Raw genomic sequence first — 24,334 nt, forward strand, 5'->3', positions numbered from 1 at the left:
GTGAAACATTTTTTGCAGCGCTCCCTCAAATGTGGTTATCAAACACTGTTTTATTGTCTAAAATGACATCAGTGATCTGAAACAGTAGACTTAAAAAAAACAAAAAAACAACCTGACGCATCGTTTTCTGTACCGTGTACTTCAAAACCATAAAGTTTTCATATCGGCCGATACGATATATGTGTCATAGGCCAATATCAGTCAATCTAATCAGCGGTCCGGTGTATCGGTCAGGCCCTGGAGTGAATAAACTCGTGTTTTGTCCTGTGTTGTTGGTAGTTGCGACTTATTAGACTAATCAATGAATCGACCAGTGACTTCAGACAGTTTCCTCCATGTTGAGCTCTTTGGACCTCTCCTTGTCCTCATGTCAAAAACAATTGAAGCCTTTGCAAAAGTTCAATCTAGTGATTCTATTAAAATTAAGAGATTTCTGGGCTGAATTATCATTTCTGGTGTGTCGAGCCTTAACTCTGAGGTGTCGACTCTTTCTCCTCGCAATTATGTCTACACACCTAATTGTTTTACCAGTTTCTGACGTAATTAACAATCTAACTGTGTCTCTTGACTTGTTATATAATCAAGTCTGGAGTCTTTCCCTGATATTAAACCAGGGGCTGTGAGCGCCTAAACATAATCATGACGGATAGAATTACACTTTTCTGGTAACATTAATCAACATCTTCTCATGACGTTGGTGGATCCGAGCTACATTACTCTGACAAAAGTATATAAACTCACACTTCATCAGTTCCCTAAAACAACCAGTCCTCTAGCAGCTGTGGTTGTTATGAAGGGAGCAGAGAAAGAGCTCAGGTGAGGCTGTGTTCGAGGTCGAGGTGGATGGATGTGTCAACACAACATCAGACTTTAAAACAGGAGACCGCTGTTCGTTTCCTGTTTCCACCTGGCAATCAGTGTTATTCGTTATCAACCATGACCACGATCATTCCTTAACTTTAACGTGTCTATTGTTGTAACCGCTCTGACAAAAGGTCCCAAAACCTGCAAGCAGCACTGTGTAGTTTTGCTGATAGCTGTGTCAGATCAGAAAATACAGCGCACGGATAACCAACATATTTTGACATTTAATTTTAATCTACAGTACTTATGCCAATTTAATTAGATTTTTTTCCTTGCGCCGGCACGCAGCGCCCCGAGTGTAGACCCAAAACACACACTGGGTGACTTGCCACAAACATGGAACCATTTCTTTTCCAGTTGGCGCTTTGTTCTGAGCATTTTGACCAAAAATCAGCTGGTTTTGAGCCCAAGAAGTTGGTTTCTGGCTGGAACCATTTCCCATAAACTGGAGTGGATTGTTTCCACCTGTAAATCTATTAATGTCTCAGCAAACAGTTTATAATCCTGTTCTTTTCTGGGGGGGAAGTTCACTGAAGACCTCGGTGGACAGGGCTGACCGGGTCACGGTGGCTTTTCCTCATTAAATCACCACCAGTCAACTGCTGGTGCCGCCCGGCTCTCGCTGCCGGGGAAAGACTCTGTTTTTTTAGGGCGGGTGGAAGTGTGATTTCTTCCTCACATAAAATGCTGAAGACACGACCTGCCACCACATCACTGTCATTTGGTCGTGTAATTTGCTTTGTGGGTTGAAGTGTGGGACATTTCTCATCTATTTGATGAGTGAAGGATCTGTTTAATCATCAGACAGTGAACGTCATCTTGCCTCTGTTGCGGCTGTTACTACCTCCGCCGGAAGATCAGAGGTGGAACAAAGCTGTCACCCCATTACACCTCTGTAACTTTCACACAGGTGATGACAGGCAGAGTATCAGCGCCATATTCCCGCCTTGAAAAGGCAGTGTGTGAGTGGGGCTTTTAACAGAACCAGTTCAAGAACCAGAGATCATTTGGTGGAAAAGGGGTGTCTGATTGCAGATCCGGCCAACTGAAAACTTTTGATTTCAGGAAATATTCTGCATGTGATTGAGAGTAAAGCAGAGTTCACATGTTACGGAAGATTTAGGGGTTTGGTTCCTTTCTGTTGCTGCCGACACAGTAACGTGCCGTCGCCTCACTCATCCTCCGTTCAGTCTCCTCCTGATGAAAAAGATTTTGTCTAATGAAGAAAAAAAGAGCTGAAACTCATCTGCAGTGTGCTATTTGTGCTACATGCACGGCTGCTTCCAGTGTTAGCAGCTCTAATTAAATCCTGCACAGCACTGTACTCCACTAATGACTTCTACACTGGCTACACAGCTCATCTGCTGCACATTAGCACAACACACACTCACTGTAGTACAACACAGGAGGAGAGGGGGGGGGGAAATGTGTGAATCTAATGATTAATGGATTGATTTAGTATTAATTGATGAAATTCCAGAGTTCCAGCTGAGGTCCTCTCTGACCCACAGCTGACAACAACACCTGCCTCGCTTCAGTTTGTCTGCATGCTGACTGAGCTGCTGTGACAAGCTCCGGCAGCCCGTGCAGGGCTCATTCCCACATCACCGCGGGGGCACAGGAGCCACCGACGGGCTCCTCTCATGATACCCCGCCGAGGGGGGCTTGGTGGAGGAGGAGGGAGGAGGAAGAAGAGGAGGGAGGAAGAAGAGGAGGAGGGTGGAGGGCTTGTGATTGAGACCATGCATGTGTGAGAGACAACATACTGTCCGCCTAATTGGAGAATGAGCTTTGATGGCGCCTTTAATTGGCTTAAAAAAAGGCGGATTAGGAGGTGTTGATGCTCCTTCTGCACCTGCTTTTGTTGGAGGTGCACCCTGAACGCATCAATGGAGGGGAAACATGCACGACACAAATCAATCTAATCATCTCGATTAGCTCAGGTCATCAAAGCGTGACTCAAGAATGAATGAAAGAAAAAACAGGCCACATTGCAAAATCATCATCATCATCAGAGAGGAGTAGGCTTCACGTACCTCCGCGAACAACGGCAGCCAGAGGCAGGCGGTTCCGATCAAGCACAACATTTCCCGGCTGGTGAGAGCCATCCTTCCCGCCCGGTGTGTCCGTGTCATAGCCTGAGAAGCGGCCGCTCCACTCCCATCTCTGAGCCCAAACCTGTCGGCGAGGTGAACCGCTCTCCTCCTCCTCCTCTCCTCTACTCTTCTTCTCTCCTCCTCTGCTCTGCTCGTCCCGCTGCTGGGAGAAGAAACGTGGTGTGTGATGATGTACGTGGGAGGTTTTTACGCACAGAGGACAGGGTGCGGCACTATTAACGCACACACACACGCACCGATCCGATTCTGGGTGAAATAGTGTTGAGCTCTGCAAAAAAAACCTGATGCCACCAGTCTCTCTCTCTCTCTCTCTCTCTCTCTCTCTCTCTCACACACACACACACACACACTCTCTCTCTCTCTCTCTCTCTCTCCCTCTCTGTCAGCTGTGTGATTCATCATTGATGAATTGTTTGGATGTGACTTCTGTTTTTCTGCACGTTTATCACTCTGGGTCATGTTGTATATTTAGATCTGGGGCTCTGCGGACAATTTTGACCTCTTCAGCTGATGAATGAATGTCACTATATTCACCTACACGCCGTCCTGCCATCAGGGAGGAGGTATACTTTCCCTAGCAGTGCCAAATTAAACAGATATCTGAAACCATTTCCTCCATCAGCTGTTGGGTTCCTAAAACAAAGGACTTTTGGTTGAGTACTGTTGGAAACCAAATTGCCCCTCGGGGACAATGAAGACTGTCTAATACCCCTTTTCCACTGGTCAAAAATCCCACTTAAACCCGCTAAGATCTGGCTTTTGTGTGCAATGGGCATGTCTACACTCGGCATTTACACCAGGTTCAATTGACTCTGTAGTAGACACAGGTTTTTTACACCTCGGCTCAGTTTTGATGGGGGGATGATGCATTAGCAACATCCAGTGGTGGCGCGTAAATAAGGAAGGAATTTGGGATGCGGTCTACTGTTGTTTTCTCTTCTTATACAGCTGTTTCCGCCACATTCGTGACGCAAACCGTACAACGAAACGCTTCAGATATAGTCGATTTTTAGCTGGTTGATCCACACTTAAAAAAACCTGCGTCGACCCGCTAATTTGGGTGCAAAAGCGGCATAATCTAATGTAATCAAAAGTCAAAAATAGGCTACAGACTCAGATGTCTGGAAATGTGCACCATGTTTGCACTTGTCTTGTATGTTTAAGGCTGATTTATCAGATGCAATGACTGAAAGCCCCATGTCAGTATTCAACAATCCAGCCTGTTTTGGGGGTTTTGGACAAACTAGATTTACTATATTTAAGACTAATTGTAATTAAACCAAACATCACTTCGATGACCCACATTTTACCCACATGGCCCCTCAGAGTAAAGGTGACGATAAACAATTTCTTCAAGATATAAAGCTGCATCTTTAACCCTTCTCTTAGAAAAATACACATTCAGGTGGTCTTTTACAGGAGACCGCAGTTTCCACAAAAGGTGTCATATCACATTAAAAAAACACGTTTATATGTGACTTCCCGGTCGGGTGGTGGAGGGGATGGTGGCCAAGTTACAGGCGACAAAGCTAAGCCAGTGACCGCAGTTCAAGTCTGAGTTTCAACATTTGTAAGTGTGAAAGGAGTGGATATTTTTAAGGAGACTTGGGACAATTTCCAGCCGTTTTTCTGGAGACCAAAGAGCGATATATCTGGCGGGAAGTCGGACCATCTGCTGCTGTGTTTGTGGCGACCAAACCAACCCTAACGCCTAGTTTCCACATATGAATGTGACTGGTGTCCGTAGATCCGTAAATATACGGAAAATGCCCCTAGTGTCCAACACAAGGAAAAGCAGTTCTTTCCATATTGATAGAACACAAGTAGACAAGTAAGCTGCAAGAGGCCAGATGGCTGTTTATCAGGGAAAAGTTGTCTGTGTTCAATAATAAAAAAAAACAAATAATGTTCCCACTTGTCCGCTTTTTTTGCAGCTCCTGTTTGTAAAACTGCTAAAAACATAATCAGCTTGGTGAGGGGCACATCCAAAAGAGAAACTGGCTGTGAAATAAAATCCGCACGGCAAAGATTCTGGCTGATGGTGACAAAAACTCTTCCAAAGACACATGCATTTTGATTATAGTTGTTGACAAAAGTGCTTGCATGCTTTGCCCCGAAATGTTGTATTTGAAGCTGATCCAAGAAGAGGCATTTCAGATCAGAGCAAATAAAAACAGAGCCAGCTGCCAGGATGTTTTGTCTTCACTCAGCAATTGGACTGTGCTGCTGGAGAGAAGTGGTCAGCTCAGCGTTTTCCAGATTGCGTGTGTGTTCTTATCAGATCCAATATAAATGCAATCACGCCGACGTCTAGTGAGGGTGTGTGTAGCAAAGACGCTCAGAAAAAGAGAAATTAACCGAATTAAGGCCACAGCCAAGTATTTTTATTTTACTGATTACTCTGCTGATTATATTCTCGAACATTTGGTCTATAAAATGGAATAAAATTATAAAAAATGGCCGTGACAATGCTTGTTTTGTATGGCCAAGAGTCTAAAACCCAAATATATTCAGTTTATTACAATAGAAGACAAAGTCAAAGCAACAAATCCTCATAATTGAGAAGCTAGAACTGGGTAATGTCTGAATTGCTGGCTGCATGGTGAACGTAGTTGTTCACATACTTGCCTATATACTACGTATGTTACCGGTGGATACCACTAGATGGCACACGTTAGCTTGTTGTCCCTGCTTCTGCTGACTTGCTTACTGACTCCTGATGAACCCTGTCACATCCCCATACTGGCCCTACACTGCTCCTGCCATTCATGCGCATATTGCATGTAAGCGTAGCCTTAATTTCTGAGGACGTGCATGACCAACGCTCCGAACGGACACAGGATACACAAGCCAGCCCTCATGCATATCCAAAAGTGATTCTAAAAGCAAGTATATCTTCCCAAGAGCCCGTCAAGCTGACAGGTAGCGGGAGGCCAGAGGAGCTGCAACTTTGATGGTCGCCAAAGCAAAAACCTGGAGGGAGTTCAAGGAGGCTATGAAGAAGGAATTTTGGTTGGCGGAGATTATCACAAACCATCAGACAACTCGGAAGTGAATAACAGCTTGGCTCAGGCTATGCTCAGCCAAGCTTATTTCCTCCAAATAACTGGGCTCACCCTTAGGTGCTCAGATATCTGCAGGGATCTCAGCGTAGAAATGCTGCTCCTTCACGCCAAAGGTGAGGTGATTCCAGCATCTGATGAGGATACTCTCTGGGGAGCCTCTTTTGGGGGTTTTCCAAGCACCCCTAACTCGTAGGTGACCCAAGATAGATCCAGAACATCTGGAGAGAATATATATCTCATCTTGAATCCCCCACCCAGGAGGAGCTGGAAAACGTTGCTGGGGAGAGGGACAGCTGGACTACCTACGCTGCTGGCATTGCGACCTGGACAGGGATATATGGCAGGAAATTAAAGGATGACTGTAGTAAGTACAGCTGAGGCAGGTAGTTGGTCATAAACCAAAATATTGGACATATTTACATTTTGACGTGATGAATCGCACAAGATTAAAATGCAATGGATCACCAAAGTTCTTAGGATATACATTGAAAAGCCTCAATGTTCAAAGGACCAACAGTGATCTGAGTTACAATGCACTGTTCTGCTGGGAAACCCTGGGTCCTGGCTTTCCACCCACCACCCGCCCAAACACCCCCTCGTGACATCGGCCAGGCAGGACAATGCTCACTGTCCCGTTACAAAAACTGCACAGGAATGGACCAAAGACCTTGACAAAGAGCTCAAGGTGCCAAACTGTCCTCCAAATTCGCCAGATCCCAATCAGACCTAGCATCTATGGGACATCCCAGAAAAAGTCTGATTCATGGAGACTCCACCCTTGAGGCATGGAAACCTCTGGGGATGTCCTGTGATGTCTGGCACCAGGGTGTTGGCAGCAGACTTTGAGTCCTGCAGGTTGCAAGAAGGGGCCTCCACGGATCGGACTTCTTGTCGCTGCTGATCGTGTATCATCTGAGAACCATGAAAGTCTTGATAGACGTCAAGCTGTTTGACTGCATAAATCAAAACTTTGTCCTGCAGGTCAGTAGGATTCATCTTCTGGGAGCGACAAATGTCTGGACAAATATCATGGCAATCAATCCAATAGTTGTTCCTAAAAATGACTTAATCAATTAATGACTTTTCGAATTAGATGCAGATTGATATTCTGTTGATTGATCGACTCATCATTTTAGCTCTAACCTGGATTGCTTTTATGAAACTGGAGTTCACACTCCTCTTACACACACTCACACACCATCCATCATCCTTCTCGTCTGCTGTATCAGCACTGTGTTTTGATGCAACATCAACCAAGTCCCTTCTCATCCACACAGCAGGAAACATCTGAGCAGGAGACAGCTGTCAGTCAACCCGTAAGTGCAGAGGCCTTTCATCCTCTCAGGCTAATTTTCCTGGTCAAAAGCACGTTTTTCCTCTTGTGTTTGAGGGCAGGGACATACCACCTTCTGTGCTCGGTACATTAGGAGGAGTGAGACGTCTCTGTTTCATCAATGTAACAACCGAACTCGGCACTTGTGCAATTTTCTATCCCTGCGCCTCTGTGATCCCCTGAAGCTGTGCGAGAGAGATTAGTTAAATTCATCTACTTCACAGAGTTTTGTTTTACCCATGAGCCTCAGGCTGGGAGATTACTTGTGAAATTAAACTTTTTCTTTTTTTTTTAAAGTTTCATAGTTTCCCCCTGCCAACGAGGCCTTTGATGTTAGCGTTCAGTGATAACAGTTTGCTATCTTTAACCCAAATCCAATTTCTCTTATCGTCGTCATCTATCTCTCTGTGGTTATCTCTGCGTCGCTCTTTTCCCCTTTTCACTCCTTCCTAATTTTCTGTTTATTGCATCGCGGCGTGTAAACAACATGGAGGAACTGGTGCAATATAAAAGTAATATCAGGTTCGCACAAATGCATGCACATACAGTATACGGCATGTGTGCTTATTTGCTTCCTTCAGCGTCTTTGTCTCTCTCTCTCTCTCCCCCCACCACACACACACACACATGCACAAGCCCATATGTGATCCTGGATGAGAGTTGGCATCACGCTGATTTTTGCAAACGCCTGGTTGTCATGGCAACATGGCAGCGGCCCCTCTCCCATCCTTGACTGTGTTGTGCGTACATGTGCAGGACAAAAGGCGTCGGAAAGACAACAGAAGGAGGTCGAGAATCAGTCGAAAAATGCAAAAATTCAAATCTGCTCGGGCTCGCTGCTGTCTGTCTGTCACGATGGATTTCTGCAAAATGTAAAAGCTTTGAAGATTAGCTTAAAACAAGCACGCACACACTCAGAGGTTTTGTCATATGTATTGTGTGTGTGTGTGTGTGTGTGTGTGTGTTGAAGTTCCACCCAGAAGCACTTCCTCAAATCCCATTACACCCATCCCCATCTCCTCCTCGTCCCCCCCACCAAACATGGAGACAATCCAATCCCCACAGCTAAGACAGTTGGTATGGAAGCGGATCAGTAAAGCTCCAAATTTCTCTTTTAACGATTCATTACCAGTCACTGCCGCCTTTAATGTCACTGCCTCCACTCAGTGGCAGCAAGAGACACCATTACCAAACCCCGATCGCTGCAGGGATGAGGAGGGATGTGTGAATGGGTTGGCGAGCACAGTGGTAATCATCCTGTTTGCTTGCACTCTCGCCTGTAATATTTCAATTTCCTCCCTTCGTTTATCTGACTTCCTCTTACTTGCAAACCCATTATTGTGCTACTTGAAGATGCTTTTACTGCCACACAGGAAGAAAAAAAACATGACGGGATACCTGAAACACATTTCTAATAATTTTCTGATAAAATAACATCAGGGCTAAAAGGGTGCACGGGGTCCCATTCTTTCGTTTGGCATTTCACACCCTGTGAAACCCAAAATGAAAAAGGCAATACAGCATCAATAAAAGCACAAAAATGCCACGGGTGTAAGTGTAGATAGGGGGAAACACAAACACAGTGTTGATTCTGCAGGAAAAAGATCACAGCTATTTTATCACTCCGAGAAGCCGAGTCCCCGCAGAGAGCTCTTGCTTCCTGCTCTGCTTTTTCTCTCATCTCGCTGACAGCCACAAAACAGAGATGGAGAAATCAAGGAGGATGGTGGAGGACGGATGGGAAGAGAGGGAACACACTGAGGGTGGAGCACAAAAGAGGGAACAGGACATGAGAGATGAAAGGGCTGGAGCTAAGAGGCCTAAAGGAAGAGCTTGTGATGTTACAGCGTCTAATCCTCAACCTGGCTGAATAAATTGGACCTGGGGTTGGGGAGTTAGTGAGATGTAACAGCTGCCAGAGTCACTGACTCCTCCGGCCCTACATCTACCAACACAATCTGCTCTGACTCAGCTCCCTGGTTAGGGACATTTCACGATAGCGATGATTTATACGTTTATTGCGCCATCATTGTACCGATACAAATGGAGGAAATCAGTCGGCTAACAGAATACTATTAAGAGAATAAAAATTCAATCCTTTATGTGACGAATACTGGAAGATATAAAATCGCTTTTCAGTTTTTTATCTTTATGGTCTCTAGGCCTGTGGCTTTCTTGTAAAAATGTCTCACAACCTCATTTACATGGCTAAGCTGCTCTTTGATGAGGCTATTTCTTTGGCAAAACTGTGCTTTGAGCTAAATGCTAATGTCATGACATTGACAATGTGAACACGCTGACATTTAGCAGATGCAATGTTTATGATAGAGCCGCTAGCATAGACATTAGCGGATCAGAGGCTAACCTGGACATGATGAGGTCATGTATTCAGCTCTCTGTGAGGCTATTCTTGGCACATTGTGCTAAATGCTAACAACACAGTGACAGTTACAGATGCTGGTGTTTGCAGATTTTACTTTTCTAATGTTCACCATCCAAGTTTAAAGCTACCGTGATGAAGTGGAGCTGGGGAGGATACGAATTGCTACGCCTCTGTCCTGACTGATTCTGACTCAGAACCTGATGACGAGGGTTCAACAGATTTATAACGACTGAGTTATCGTGGCCAAAATAATTAATGATAATATTATGGCGATATCTACAGAAAAATTCAACTTTTACAAATCCAAAAAACTCCCAACCCAGCGAGCTAACTTTTTGGTGGAGACTAATTTGATATTATTGAAGCGTATACTCTATGGCCAAAAGTAAATGGACGCACATACTCATGCCTGTCCACACACTTTCATGAATTTTGGTGCTTGGCTGTTTAATGGTTAGATCCGAATTAAGATTCATCTTCAGGATACAAAGCTATTTTAAATGACAGCGTGCTTCTGACTTTGTGTCAACATTTCCTGTTTCAACATCAATATGCAGATGGTTCTCTTAATTTGGTGCAGAAGAACTGGACTTGGTCTGCACAGAGCCCTGACCTCAACCCCATCGAACGTCTTCACGATGAACTGGAACATCGACATCGAGCTGGAAGAAAGCCTTTCCCAGAAGAGAGGAAGGTGTTTTAGCAGCACATTAATGTCCATGGCTTTGAAATTAGACGTTCAACAATCGCATATTGGTGTAAAGTTCAGGTGTCCGTTTACTTTTGGCCATGAAAAGCATAAACAGAAAAATATGTGAATGATTGCAGAAAAGATTAAACTATCAGACACTTTAATATAAAACGCCCCCACAACACACACAAACATGCAAAACATCTCTGCTCGACAGCGAACAGAAGCGTGTTTTGCATAAATTTAAGAGGAAGAGAGGATGGAGAGGGCTGATGCTCTGCTCATCATCCTCTGGGAAAGCAGCACATCATTTATCATCAGCTGTCAGGACGCTTCTCAGAGAAAACATCCAGCGTGGAGAATGTTTTCATCTGTCTGCATCTGATAATGAAACTGAAATCTGACTGTGCAGCTGATCAAATGTTTATCTATTTGATCACGTTAATTCCTGTTGATTAAAAAATAAAATGTATGCGTTTTTATTTTCAGTGCCTTTGAATGAATAACTGTAAATCAATGTGTTTTCTGTACCACATCTCCTTATTTGATTAAATATCAAGGATTGTTATGTTTGTATGTGGTGCCAAACAGAAAATCCAGACCAGATTATGAGACGACACTGCCCCCAACTGATGGAAGTACACATCATGGTAGTGCACCCAAGTCCTTTTCACTGAAACGTGCTTTTAATGGAAATTGGTTTAAAAAGTGATGTTAAAAGAAGTAAATATCACACTGCAAACACCAAAATAAGAAGAAAAACAATTAAACAGATTAATGTGCGCAAAATTAATTTGACACGCTTCAACTTTGGTTTGTTTTGAAGCATAGAAAGTACAAAATTTGGTAAATCTCTTGACTCATTCGCAGGCAATTCTTGGCCCAAAGATTTCAGTTATTTCAGAAAAAATTCACAAAAGCAGCTCATCCTCCATCTCTGGCTGCCCACAGAGGTCCAAAGACCTTGACTACTCACTGTTAAACCATCCAGCTGAGAGATGACTCAACTATTGACGTCCTCCAGCCTCTCACTCTGAGTCAACTATCTGTATTTTTAAAAAGGCGAGACAGGAAACTAGAGGAATTGAGGAAATTACATGCCTCTCCTGTCTGGAAGAGCTCCGTCTTTTCTGTTTTCGCTGCTCTCTGACGCCCAACAGTCAGGTTGGGTCGTCGACAGCAGAGAAGAAGAGACACTCTGATTTGACAAATAAATCCCCTCTGTGTCTCTAACCGTGGTGACCTTCTGTCTCCGAGTCAACGGCTTCACTGAAATGCAGCCTGTTGAAATGTCACCAGCTCCGGAAAACAAGCCCCAAAGGCTGAAAACAAAAGCAGTTTTGAGAGATGACAAATCTGTATGAAGGCGGTCTGCTTTATTTATAGCAACTGTAGGACGTGTTTGAGTATAGAAATGGTCACGTATGAACAAAGGAACAGCCCGTCATTTGTCTCCCTAACTTTTTAACACTTCTGTAGACTGTTGTAGCATCATATTATATTATAATTCATATGTAAAATCAGAATCTAGATCATTTTCTGCTACTTAATACTTTCAGTATTGTACTCTTTGCTCTACTACATTGGTTTTGGCAGCTTTAGCAGCTGCAGCTAACGATTTTATTAACGACAGGTCATTATCTTGTGAGATATAATGCAGCTCTGAGTTACAAATTGAAATTAGCTTCACCATACACAGCTAGAACATTAACATCTAGGCCTATATAACAACCTGGCTGCCTTACAAAACAGCGATGAGAGTTCATATCAGGGAGAGATCAAAAATCTTGCAGAGTGGTGCACAGGACCATCTCCTGCTCAACATCAGCAAAGCCAAGGAGCTGATATTTTTTAGACAGAAGGAGGCAAAGACGCACACCGCCGTCTACGTCAGTGCAGCTGAGGTGGAGCAGGTGAAATGTTATAAGTTCCTGTGAATCAATATGACAGAGGACTTATCATGGTCATCACACATCACCACCCTGGGAAAAAAAAAAAACAGAAAAGGCTCTACTTCTTACGGAAATGTTTAGCATCCTGACAGGAAACCTCACAAACTGGCATGGTTCATCACGGCCCAGGACAGGAAGGCTCTGCAGGGGGTGATTAAAAAAAGGATCAGTGACAACAGTGAAGTGAGGCTGCCTGTTAAGAGTTTGGCAAAGTGGACCCAAAGGCGGGTCGGTAACTGAACAAAAGGCGAGCTTTTTATAAAATAAGACTGAAATTCACAAAATCCAAAAGTCAAAAATACAAGCAGCAAAACAGGAATAATCCAAGAGCAAAAAACTAAACTAAGTACAAACCAGGAAAACAGGTGGACTCGGGCAGCAAACTCAGGTCAAACATGAGGAGAAGACTGATGACAGACGCAGGACCGACGTAGGGAAACAGAACAGCAGGAACACAGAAACTGAACTGATGAGCTGGAAAAAGCTGGAAGGAGGGGAAGTGCTAATGAGGGAGATGCAGTGCAGGTGTGGAGGGAAAATCAGGCTGGTGAGGAGGAAAAAGGGCAAAAGACACCACGAAACCAAGAAAACCCACATACAAGGAAACTAAAATGACAGGAACATGACACTGACCTCACCTGCATGAAGGTGCACAGCTGCAGTGAGCTAAACAAACATCCAGCAGGCCGAAAGGTTAAAGATGGCGGACTGTCTTTGGGTTTTTTTATTTGAAGCTATTGTGAAAAAATATTCACTTTACATAAATATGGTCACTGGTGTTAATCTCTCATGGGTGACACCAGTTAAATAATAATAATAATAATTATTATTATTATTATTATTGGTGTGTGTCAATGAGTTATGGAGTAATGTGGTCTATTTTTAATTTTCAGAAAAGGAAGTTAATTTTCAGACATTTTGTCCTGACAAAATGGTGGAAGGGATGTGGAACGGTTGCTACTAGCAACAGATTGTTCAACTGAAACCAGCCCCAGTGAAAGCAGCTGTGATCTGCTTGTTTTCTGTCTCTTTGCCAATAAAGTTTTACCAATAAAAACTTCCTTTAAACTTATCTTAACATTATCATTGTACTAATCACCTGTGAGCAACATTACAGCACTGATTACTGGTGAAACAGTCTCAGTACAGGTGTGTTTTGTCGCTGCAGCGCCCCCGTGCGGTCACCCGGACTCGGTGCGCTGCGGTTCCCAGGCAGGTGTGGTGGACCGACGGTCAAAGTCACCAGAGACAGGTCTGCGCAGGAAACTACGCGCTCTGATTTTCAAAATAAAAGCAGGCCTTTCACCTACTGTGAAAGAAACAAGCAGTCATCACTTAACTGTAAAAATATAAATGTTGAAGTTGTTGGATTATATGTTGAGTTATTCTATATTTGATAATGGGAATTGTAAAAGTGCTTTTTTATATTATGTATAAGTATTTTTATTTGTTTGTGTGTTTTTCATTGTGTTGACATAATTTTAACCTGTGTGTCTTGATAAAGTGGTTGTGTTCAAAATAGTTGTTTTGTTCGATATCGTCCGACATTAAAACTTCATTTACGTGATAGACTTTTTAGGCATATTGACGAGACCTATCAAGAGAAGCTACATGACATCTGACTTTATCCATTAACTTTTTTATTCTTTTGTCCCACCCTGTTTCTTTTACTTTCTTTTTTAATTATTTCTTTTTTCTTTTAAAAATAAGTGTCTCTAATTGTGACCAGGCTCATCCATATGGTCAAAAGGTGAACAAAGGTGAAATCTGACCTGTAAATGAACTATTGGGCCAGAGATTGCATTGAACGAGGAACGTATAATGACCAGCATGACCATGAAAATACCCCCAAAATGTTGTGTTTTGACCCTGAGGGGCCACCTGGGACCACGCAATCTGCTTTTATTTTGAAATTCAATACCGGAAACGTGCCGTGAACGTAGCAGAGTTTCGTCAGCAGTGAGTTGTCTGTCTGTCCGTGTGTCTGTCCGTCCGGAGATGAGCGCGCACCGGTGCCGGCTGCAGGGTTTCTGTGCAGACATCAGCTGAAAGGCGGCGGACTGAAGCGTTGGTCACCTCGTGTGTTTGTCTTGTGTGTGAGTGTGTGAGTGTGTGTGTGTGTGATGCTTAAAACCCGGATCGATCCTCAAAGTGTGTGACTGATCTTGAACCGTGAAGATGCTGACTGACAGGATCGTGGAGGAAGAATTTGAGATCAAGGAGGAGGAACCGTGGTACGACAAGCAAGACCTCGAGCATGGTACAGTTTCCTCTCAGTCTTTGTGTCTGAAGCCTTAAAGAAAACCACATGGGTCCAGAAATATGGACATTAAATCTGTAATATATGACATCTAATGTATGTTTCACATTCAAAACTCACAACCGAGCCCTGCAGGTGCACAGTAGGTTAAATTTGCATGAATTTCCATGTGGTTTTCTGAGCCTGTGATGTGTAATATTTGAAATCAGCACGTTTAATTCAGTGTAGCAGCTGTTAAAGCACCTTGACAGGCTGCAGGAGTCGGCAGGAGGACGTTCACATATGCGGCAGAGTGAAAAAAAAAAAAAAAACAACAACCTCTAACTGAAATGAAGAAGTGGCTTTGACTTCCTTCATCTTAAGTGTGGCTTTGTGTGTAAAATCCCCCTCTAGTGTGTCTTATTTCCACCCGCTTGTGTAATTTATTTGGGTTTATTTTTAAAGGGGTGCTATGTAGTTTTGTAGAAAAAAGTCAAAATACGAATTTTAATATTTATAATATCAGTGAGGTGATAATACAAAGACAAATATATTTATTTTCTCCATAACTGAGTAAACAAGCCGTTCTCAGAGGAAAATAAGGTCCTCAGGTGGAGAGGTGGCAGGGTCCGCCACATATAAACAAAGGAGGAGAGAAGGATCTTCACTGACTGATCTTTTTCTGTGCCGAAGCAGACTAAGTAAACAAACTGTTTGTTTTCACGACTGAATGAGCTGAACAAACAAACTGACGTTAAAGGACAACACAGTTTATACTGCTTCACTTTGTTGTTTTATGTGGCGGACCCTGCCACCTCTCTAGCTTCAAACAGTGTTGTGAGGACTTATTTTCCTCTGAGAACAGCTTGGTTATGTAAAAAATACATATTTCCGAGTACTATTACCTCATTAGGACTGCAAATATTAAAATTCTGAGTTTGAATTTCTCATCCCAAACTACATAGTGCTCCTTTAATATTAGATGAACAGAGGGCTGAGTCAGGTAAATTAATTCAAATATAGTTGCTTAAGAAATAACCAGCAGTCCTTACTTATCACAGGGTGTCTACAGGTCTTTAAATAGTCTTAAACTCATCTTATAAAGCATTACATTGTACCTGTAGGCACCTTGTAATAAAAACCTTGAATATTCAGTTCATAAAGGTGGATAAACCCTGTGGCACACATTTTAGAAAGTGGGTTACTGGATTCCTGCCAACCACCAGAAACCCTCTTCAAAGCTGCTTGTAAAGTCCCCATGTGTCCATCAGTGAGACTAAACTATGAGCGCTGAAGCACTTGTGGTTCTTCACTCCGTCCGTCCCGCAGACCTGCAGCTGGCCGCCGAGCTCGGGAAGACTCTCCTGGAGCGGAACAGGGAGCTGGAGCAGGGGCTGCAGCAGATGTACTCCACCAACCAGGAGCAACTGCAGGAGATCGAGGTAAAGAGTCTATCAACTGTGTGCCTTTGTAGCTTTATCCCAGCCTCCGTTAGGCCTGGATGTAGGGTAAATAAGAAGGTCGACCTGTCAGTGAGGTACCTGCAGGTTCACAAGGGCCTCAGATTAACCTTAAATACAACTTGCTGCTCTGAAAGGATGTTGTTTTCCCCCGTTTATGTTTGATTCATTCACAAGACCTTTAGACAGGAGAGGATCTGAGGTGACCTACATGTGAGTCGCCTTCACTGATGGAGGTTGTTGGGGGTTTGCTGTGTGCAGCCTGTGAGGACGACCTGCAGGGATCATTTTAATACTCATCATTTACTATAAAGTGTTTTAAAAAGAAATGTGCTGAAAAAATGCTCATCGCAAGTTCCCAGAGGGTAAAGTGACATAATGAAGTAGCTTCTTTTGTCCAACCAACAGTCCAAAACCCAAAGACTCGTCATTTACTGTCATAAATGACAAACTAAAGCAGCAAACCTTTAAATTTAAGAAGCTTGAACCAGCTAATATTTGACATTTTTGCGCAAAAAAATGCCTGAAACGATTATTTGTTAATCAGTTAGTTGTCAACTATTGAATTAATCTATTATTATAACTATTTTGATAATGGATTAATCAGTTTGAGTAATTTTGAAAGGGAAGAAAAAGTTAATTAGCTCGATGAAACACTCAGCAACATTTTTTTTTTTTTTTTTTATCATTTTCTGACATTTTATTGACCGAACCACTAACCCATTAATCACAGACAGAAATACAACTTTATTTATTGAGTTTAAAAGTTCACTGTTATCAGTTGAATTATCTTTAATTTTTGTCAAACATTATAATTATCATTATCATGGTATTCTAACATTATTATAGAAGGCATGGTAACCAATTAAATCATAATTTACTATTTGCTACATAATGTTAATTTATATTAATGGAAGAAAATAACATTTATATTACTTGTATATTCGTGTTTTGCTGTTGTTTTCACACTCTTGTATTATCATGTGTACAGATTTAAAAGGTGCATCCATGATTTTCATGTTTACTTTTGACTACATGATTAGTTCAAGGTCTAATGTGAATCTAAAATGACAGAACATCAATATTAAGCTTTAGGTTTTGCAGATTTTCAGTTTTAGGCCTGTTTGTTTTTCTCATTTCCTTGAGTAAGGTGGTCAGTCTGGGGTGTGTGGCACTAAATCCTCCCCTGCATCTCATGCTGACAGACAGATTTAATCTCTTAAGACCTGGACTGGATACTTGTGACGTCACGTCTGATTCAAGCTCATGACCTGTGTTGCAATTAATTACCTGATTTACTGCCACTCTTTACTGGAAGGACAGCCCCCCGGTGAACCAGAGATGCCCTGGAAACCATTTAAATATAGATCCGACCTGTTAAACTTCAACGTACTGCACATACATTCATGTTATTCTTTGCTTTTTCACTGTTTGCGTCCAGTGAACCTGTGAAGTTTGACATTGAACTGTTGTTCTGACAGCGGGTCTGTTGTCACGGTGAAGTTTTCTCAGCTGGCTGATTAGATGACGAAAAGGTCCAAAGTGTCCTGACTGCAGCGGCTGATAAGATAACCTGATCTTAAAGAAACTGTTGCTGAAAGGAGCCACTGATGGAGCTCTGAGTGACGTTCAGGTGTTACTGGGAAACAAAAACGTCAGATCGTCTCTTGACATAAAGGCTGCACTTTTATTTTGTGGATGTTTTGCTGGTGGAAAGTGTCAAATTAGTTGAAACATCTAATTTATAATAATAATAATAATAATAATAACAATAATTATAGAGGTTTTGGTCCCTTATGAGCAACATAATCAATAGAAACTATTGACTCTGCTGATGGTTTGACCTACTTATTGATTGGTTTACATTGTCCGCATGTTTCATGTTTCCTGGTAAAACGTTGCATTTAGGCCTTCAGAAAAATCAGGGAAAAAAATAATTTGGGTGTAATCCAGATCCTTCTTTTTAAAAACAGTTGGAAAGCTACTGTTATTAGAGATAATAATCAGGTTCATCAGTGATGACAGACGGACTGTAGCTGGTTTTCATGCCCTTATCCCGTCCCTGAACACTTCCTGTGTCTCTCCTCCAGTACCTGACGAAGCAGGTGGACCTCCTCAGGCAGGTCAATGACCAGCACGCTAAAGTGTACGAGCAGCTGGACGTGTCGGCCCGAGAGCTGGAGCAGAGCAACCGCAAGCTGGTTCTGGACAACAGGACGGCCCAGCAGAAGATCCTGGGGTGAGACGGGAGATGTGGATTGTCTTTTCCAAAGTAGTTTTAAACTAAAGTATTCCTTATTGGTCGACTGACTGAGCTCTGTTTTCTCTGTCCAGGCTGACAGAGACGGTGGAGCTGCTGCAGACGCAGGTGGAGGAGCTGCAACATCAGGTGGAGGAGCTGAAGTTGAGTCCTATTCAGCCTCAGAAGCCTCTAAACAGAGAGAAGTGGGCACCTCGCAGCGCTCAGAGTGTGTCCTGCCTGAAAGAGCTGCAGAACACGCTCAGGTGAGGACACTCGAATACTGTGTACTGTCTGTCATTAGTGCTAGAAAGATGAGTCGATTAACTGACACGTGCTCATTTTCAGTTTCATAACTTTATTTTGGGTTAGTATAGGTTTACATGCTTTAATGCTCAAAAACACAGACGTTTTCTCACACTGTCCAGAGCTGCAGCACTCGCTCTGTTTTAGCTCCTGTCTCTTTAAGGTGATATCATCCAATTTAGGGCTTCAACTAACGATAATTCTCATTGTTGATTAATCCGATGATTATTTTGACCATTAATCAATTCGTGTTTTTTGACATCTGCAGTTAACGTCATCAAATGAAAGTGGTGATACTTAATATATCCCGGTGATTTTATTAGGAAATCATTCGTCCCCCCTTTAATGTCTTTTGTTGAGAGAATTCAGCCTGAAAAACGGGTTGAAACAAAACTTCAGTAAACTTTATACGAACTTTTGTTATTAACTTATTCCTTAATGTGGTACAGAAAGCTCTTAATTGCTTCATCACTGATCCCGAAGCTCTTTGTAAGCAGCAAATCCTCCGCTGAGTCCTTCAACTCTATATGTGTGCTAATCCTACACGCTGGCAGGCGGCCATGCCTACCTCACAGCAGTCTGAATGTTTCATGCTGTGGTCACTTCCTCTTGGCCCTGGACCGTCCTGTACTGTGACAGGTCCATTCACTGCCTGTGTTTAGTCTGTGTGTGTGTGTGATCCTGTTAGGACTGCTCCATCAAAACATCCAGGTCAGGTGGATGGAAAATCTCTGTCGATAAACCGACAGAGAGGCAGGTCCGAACTGTGCAGTGTGGTGGACGAGGTTGGAGGGAAAGAGGTCAAAGTCTGAACTCGTCTCAGTATCTCTGAAGCCGTGATTGATTCCTCAGCTGATTTTTAATCTGCTCGCTCCCGCTGATAAGTTCTTGATTTCTCACCTAGTGTGCTTTTCTCTTCCTCTTACATCACCTGTTGTTGTGTTTCCTTTTGCTGTGGTCATCGGTTTAGCGTGTTCTGTCAGAAATACAGTAAAGACACATAACATACGTCATGATCTTTGGTCTCCATCCTCTCTCTGCTGTTGATTTCCTGTCACCCTTCACTTTGTTCGTGCAGTAGTGAGTCAGAGATACGGTCGAGGTCAACTTACTTGGCTGTTCTCGAGGTTTTGATCATATCTCATGGTCTTTATCAGCAACTGGAATTTCCCCAGTTGTTGTAGAGCTGTAGATGTTCGAACTTTGCATCAGGACATCTTGTCCAGGCTCGGAGAGTAAAGGATTACATGTAACTGGATTACGTAATTAGGATACAAAAAAAAGGTAACCATATTCTATAAATTACAGAAAAGAAGATGTAATTAGATTACAGATACATTTAGTAAAAAAAGGGGATAACCAACGGGAATACAGTTAATTAAGTTACATCACTTTAATGTTGTGATACTTGGATTACTGACTACGTTTTTTAAGGTATTTAAAAACTGATGAGCTTAGACTGATATATTTTACCTGACAGTAGATTTGATCAACATTTATCATATTGAAAATTAAGAAACATCTATAAAAATAATTACAACTGTGTCTGTGCAGGTACGACTATGAGCCCGACGGACCCTCAGACGGCCACGAATCCTCCGACTTCTCGTGGCACGAGGAGGAGCAGGCGTCACTCCGACAGTCGCTCCGCAGCCTCCAGACTCAGTTTGCCGCTGAGCGCGCTCGGAGGGAAGAGTCGGAGCGAGAGGCCGAGATGCTCGCCGGTGAAAATGAAGCGCTGGAGCAGCAGCTGACGGGGATGGATGCGTGTCGGGTAGGTCTGACACATGAAGCTGCTGTTAGCTAGTAAGCTCAGTTAGCTGTGCAGCTAGCGGTCCCGAATGGGAGGCGCAGGCAGTTTGGCTAGCTGTTAAGCATGCTAATGTCAGTCTTTATCTCTGCAACACAACACGTGGACATCATAACATCAAAACTGTTATTTCTTCACATTCTGGTGATAATTTTTGTATGTTTTCAACTAAAATCTTACATAATGCACCTTTAAAATCAGGTTGATAAACTCAAAAATGAATCCCCAGTGTAAAACTTTTCAAATAACTAAAAAAATAGTTAATGTTTCTTATTTTCCTCTAAAATAAAGTCAGAGTGGCAGCACGAGGACACTTGACATAACCTCCGTAAAGCAACACTGACTCATTCTCCTCTCACATCGTCTCTTTTCTAATTTATTTTTCCTTCTGCTTCAGGCCAGAGTGTCTGAGCTGGAGCGAGAGGTCGACGAGCTTCGTCAGCTCTGGAAATCAGACTCCTCTACCAGATCCAACAGGCCGGACATCATCCACAGCCTGCTGCCCAACTCAATGTTCCTCCACCCGGAGGAGGAGAGTGAAGGGGATGGAGCTGCAGTGAGAAGCCCTCGGGTCCTGAAGCGCTGGGACAGCGAGCGGCTGATGAAGGCGGCCCAGATGCCCGACTCTCCTGACAGGATCTACGACCACGAGTGCTCCTGCGTGCGCCGAGCCGAGGTGGTGAAGTACCGTGGGATCTCGCTGCTCAACGAGGTCGACGCCCAGTACAGTGCCTTGCAGGTGAAGTACGACGAGCTGCTGCGGCGCTGCCACCAGGGACAACCAGAGGAGGAGGAGGACGAGCAGAGCCACAAGTCAGTCCAGACTGGGTCCCTCGCCGCCTCTTGTCCCGCTCTGACGGACATGGAGGACTTTGAGGACGACTTTCACCAGCCGGAGTACAAGGAACTTTTTAGGGAAATTTTCTCGCGTATTCAGAAAACCAAAGAGGACCTGATGGAAAACAGAGAGAGACTCTCAGCTGGTAAAGTGTTGCCTACTTTGCATTAGAAAGAAAAAGACCTGCTGCAAATTAATTATGGTCTTCCAGTTAAAGAGCGACTCTTTGGAAAGACTTTTTACAGCAGCACCTGAAGCTTACAAACTCTCCACTTTACTGTATGTTATTTGCCCAGAAATGGTGATCGCCAAGCAAAAAGGGGTTCAGAGATACGAGTGATGCAGGAAACAAGAAGATGAAACACCACCAGCTCACGTCTCAGATGTAGCTCACTTTGCACAGAAACACCAGTGCCTGACGCTGCCGTCTCTACTGTACAATCACTCTACCTCACTTTGCACAACCCTGATCACAGACAGGAAATCATTTCTGGGTCTTCTCTTCATAAGCTGCATCGGTGACACTTTATTTTACGGGTCCAATAGTATCCTGTAATTTCCTACAAAGAAACGGACACGTTAATGGGATTTCACAGAGCGGTTCCTGGAAAAGACGCAGACATAAAGATGTAATGTGGTAATAATCAGAGAGAAAACGGAGACTGTATTCAATTGGTACTATTTCAGTTAACTGCTGGTGTAAAAGTCTTGTAGTCGGTGACCATGCAAAAATCTTTGTTTCCACTTCCTCCAGAAATCCAACTACTTTAGGGCTGTGACTAATTATCTTCTTACTTATTACTGATTAATCTGTCAATATTTTTGGATTCATCAGAAAATCCAAAGTCTTTGTTTGACTGAGCAACAAAACCCAAAAGTTTGTTCAGTTTACTGTCATAAAAGACAAAGACAGCCAGGAAAGATTCACATTTGAGAAGCTTTAACCAATTTTTTTCTTAATTTTTGCTTAAAATAATGTCCTAAATGATTAATTGTCTAAATTATTGCTGATTTATTTTGCGTTGATCAGCTACTCAACTAATTAACAGATTATTTCAGCTCTAATTGCTATTGTAACCTAAAAAGTCTTGAAGTCAGTAAACACAATTCAACACATATTTAAAATTAAAGGTGCAATATGTAGGAATTGGCCACCTTCAAAACAAACAAGGAGCAGCATTTGGTAGTGTAACCGCTAACTGCCTTTCACTTTCTTTTTTTTAAACCATCAATGACAACATTGACACATTTGCTTCTCTTAAGTTAATATAGCAGCTTCTTATTTACATATCCAACAGTTGCAGAGAAAAAAAATCTGTTTACTTAATGAATATAAGACCAATACTCTCTTTTAGCTCCGTATTTGGTCTCCACCACCTCCCGAGGGAAATATCTGGCTCTTTAGCTGCTTAATGCTGCGCTATGTTCAACAGCTAGTTCCTAACTGTGTCTTTCTGCTGTTTGGTGATGAGCAGGTAGTCTACAGTCGGTTTTTAGAGCTTTTATTCTGAAAAACAAAACAAAAACAACGCTATGACAGTGAGCTAAAACAGCCGGACGGCTGAACAACGAGCTGATGGGAGCTGCAGATTCAGGTGATAATTCTTTGTAGGTTCGTCACCATGTGCGACCCCTTTCACATTGTTTCTACATGATCATTTGAGGTATTATTATAAAAATATTGATAATACACATTTTAAGGAAATCAGCTATAATCAGCCAAAACTTTAGATCTGTTTTCGGTGTAATTAGTTTTAATAATTTGTCAATCGTTTCAGTCATTTTTCAATCAAAAAATGTCAAACATTTGCTGGTTCCAGCTTCTCAAATGTGAGGATTTGCTGCTTTTCTTTGTATTTAATGACAGTAAATGAAAAGTCTTTGTGTTTTGGACTGCTGGTTGGACAGAAGAGGCACTTTGAAGACGTCACTTTGGGCTCTGGGAAAGTGTGACGAGCATTTTTCACAGTTTTTTTGACATTTTATAGATTAATCGTAAAAAATAAACATCATATTAATCGATAATGAAAATGTAGCAGCTCTTTCCAGGAAACTTTTTTCAAAAATCAGGTAATTTCAGATCCATAAAATAAAATGTTATCGCTTTATCTGCTGTTTGTTTTGTTTACTGAGCTCTGATGATCCAATGCGAACTTCTTAATTTATTTTTTCTTTCTTTGCAACTATATAAAAAAAGAAAAGTAGCTTTCTTGTTGATAGGTTTTGCCTGCGCCTATAAGGGCAAACAAAAGAATGACTATCTGATGTCATGTTGGTGACGGAGTTTATATTATCATTAGAAAAAGCTGTTGATTCAAGGTGCTAAAAATATATAATTGTGACAAAACAATACTTGATTATTGTACGATAGGTTAGCGGACTGTGAGTGAATGTCATATTAAAGGGAAGTTTTACCAGAAGACTAACTGTATGTACTGTATGTAGCTCCTGATATATTAGCCTGATGAAGCCATGTATGATTAGAAGCTTTTCTCTCGCTGCCTGACGTTCACGTGTCCTTGTTAAGCTTCAGACTGTGCACATAGTTCGTAGATGTCTATAAAATCACGTTGAGAAGCACTTTAGCACATTAGCGCTGCTCTTCTGACACTTTACATGTCTTATGTAGTTGATGTGCTTCCTGAATAATCTGCAGTATGTATGTGCGATGTTTTTACCTGTTTCATGATTGGACCTCATGGTTTATGTTGTAGCTCTGAGCCATAAAACATGAAGCAAGCTGAGTTGGCGTGATTTCATCTTATTTTTGGAGACAATGTCACGGTAACAGTGATACTCTTATGAAAATATATTTTGTTTTCATCTGATGTGCTCTGATGTCGGCCATCCAGACACCCCGCTGAAAATAAAACTGAATAAAGAAGAAACACTGACTGCTAAAATTAGAGATGTAACATCCCTGAGACCTGTGGGAAATGCTAATGCTGTGGCAGCATTAAAGCTAAACTGAATTATAGAATATAAATAAGCAGAAACAACGGTTTACCCCAAAATCAAAAAGTGGTGGGATCCATAA

At 42.4% G+C, this 24,334-nt stretch overlaps 2 protein-coding genes across 3 annotated transcripts in view; one reads left to right on the forward strand and one right to left on the reverse strand.

Annotated features, from left to right (window-relative positions):
* LOC141015121 (neurotrypsin-like) overlaps positions 1 to 12,845 on the reverse strand; it is a 38,947-nt gene extending 26,102 nt beyond the window's left edge. Inside the window, exons 1-2 of one of the 2 annotated variants that reach the window (XM_073489047.1) lie at positions 12,760 to 12,845; positions 12,475 to 12,546 (exon numbers count right to left, since the gene is read on the reverse strand). In XM_073489047.1, the coding sequence (XP_073345148.1) occupies positions 12,475 to 12,489 (15 nt within the window). In that variant the 5' untranslated portion in view covers positions 12,490 to 12,546; positions 12,760 to 12,845. Of the gene's footprint in view, positions 1 to 2,900; positions 3,124 to 12,474; positions 12,548 to 12,759 lie in introns of those variants that run through there. The other variant, XM_073489046.1, reaches the window with a different exon arrangement.
* A 1,522-nt stretch (positions 12,846 to 14,367) lies between these two features.
* LOC141015099 (cerebellar degeneration-related protein 2-like) lies at positions 14,368 to 24,041 on the forward strand. The gene is made up of 6 exons (XM_073489015.1): positions 14,368 to 14,665; positions 15,974 to 16,086; positions 18,195 to 18,343; positions 18,439 to 18,609; positions 20,204 to 20,423; positions 20,857 to 24,041. The coding sequence occupies exons 1-6, from the start codon at positions 14,584 to 14,586 to the stop codon at positions 21,466 to 21,468; spliced, it is 1,347 nt and encodes a 448-aa protein (XP_073345116.1). The 5' UTR covers positions 14,368 to 14,583; the 3' UTR covers positions 21,469 to 24,041.
* Positions 24,042 to 24,334: the final 293 nt, after the last annotated feature.

The sequence above is a fragment of the Pagrus major genome, chromosome 20, assembly GCF_040436345.1.
Source record: "Pagrus major chromosome 20, Pma_NU_1.0".
NCBI classification, from domain to species: domain Eukaryota; kingdom Metazoa; phylum Chordata; class Actinopteri; order Spariformes; family Sparidae; genus Pagrus; species Pagrus major.

What these genes read in the sequence shown, in the direction of transcription:
- LOC141015099 (XM_073489015.1), top strand. Translation starts at nt 14,584, where the DNA reads ATGCTGACTGACAGGATCGTGGAGGAAGAATTTGAGATCAAGGAGGAG. An exon ending in GCCCAGCAGAAGATCCTGGG is followed by an intron (nt 18,344 to 18,438) that starts GTGAGACGGGAG and finishes TTCTCTGTCCAG; the next exon opens with GCTGACAGAGACGGTGGAGC. An exon ending in GAGCTGCAGAACACGCTCAG is followed by an intron (nt 18,610 to 20,203) that starts GTGAGGACACTC and finishes GTGTCTGTGCAG; the next exon opens with GTACGACTATGAGCCCGACG.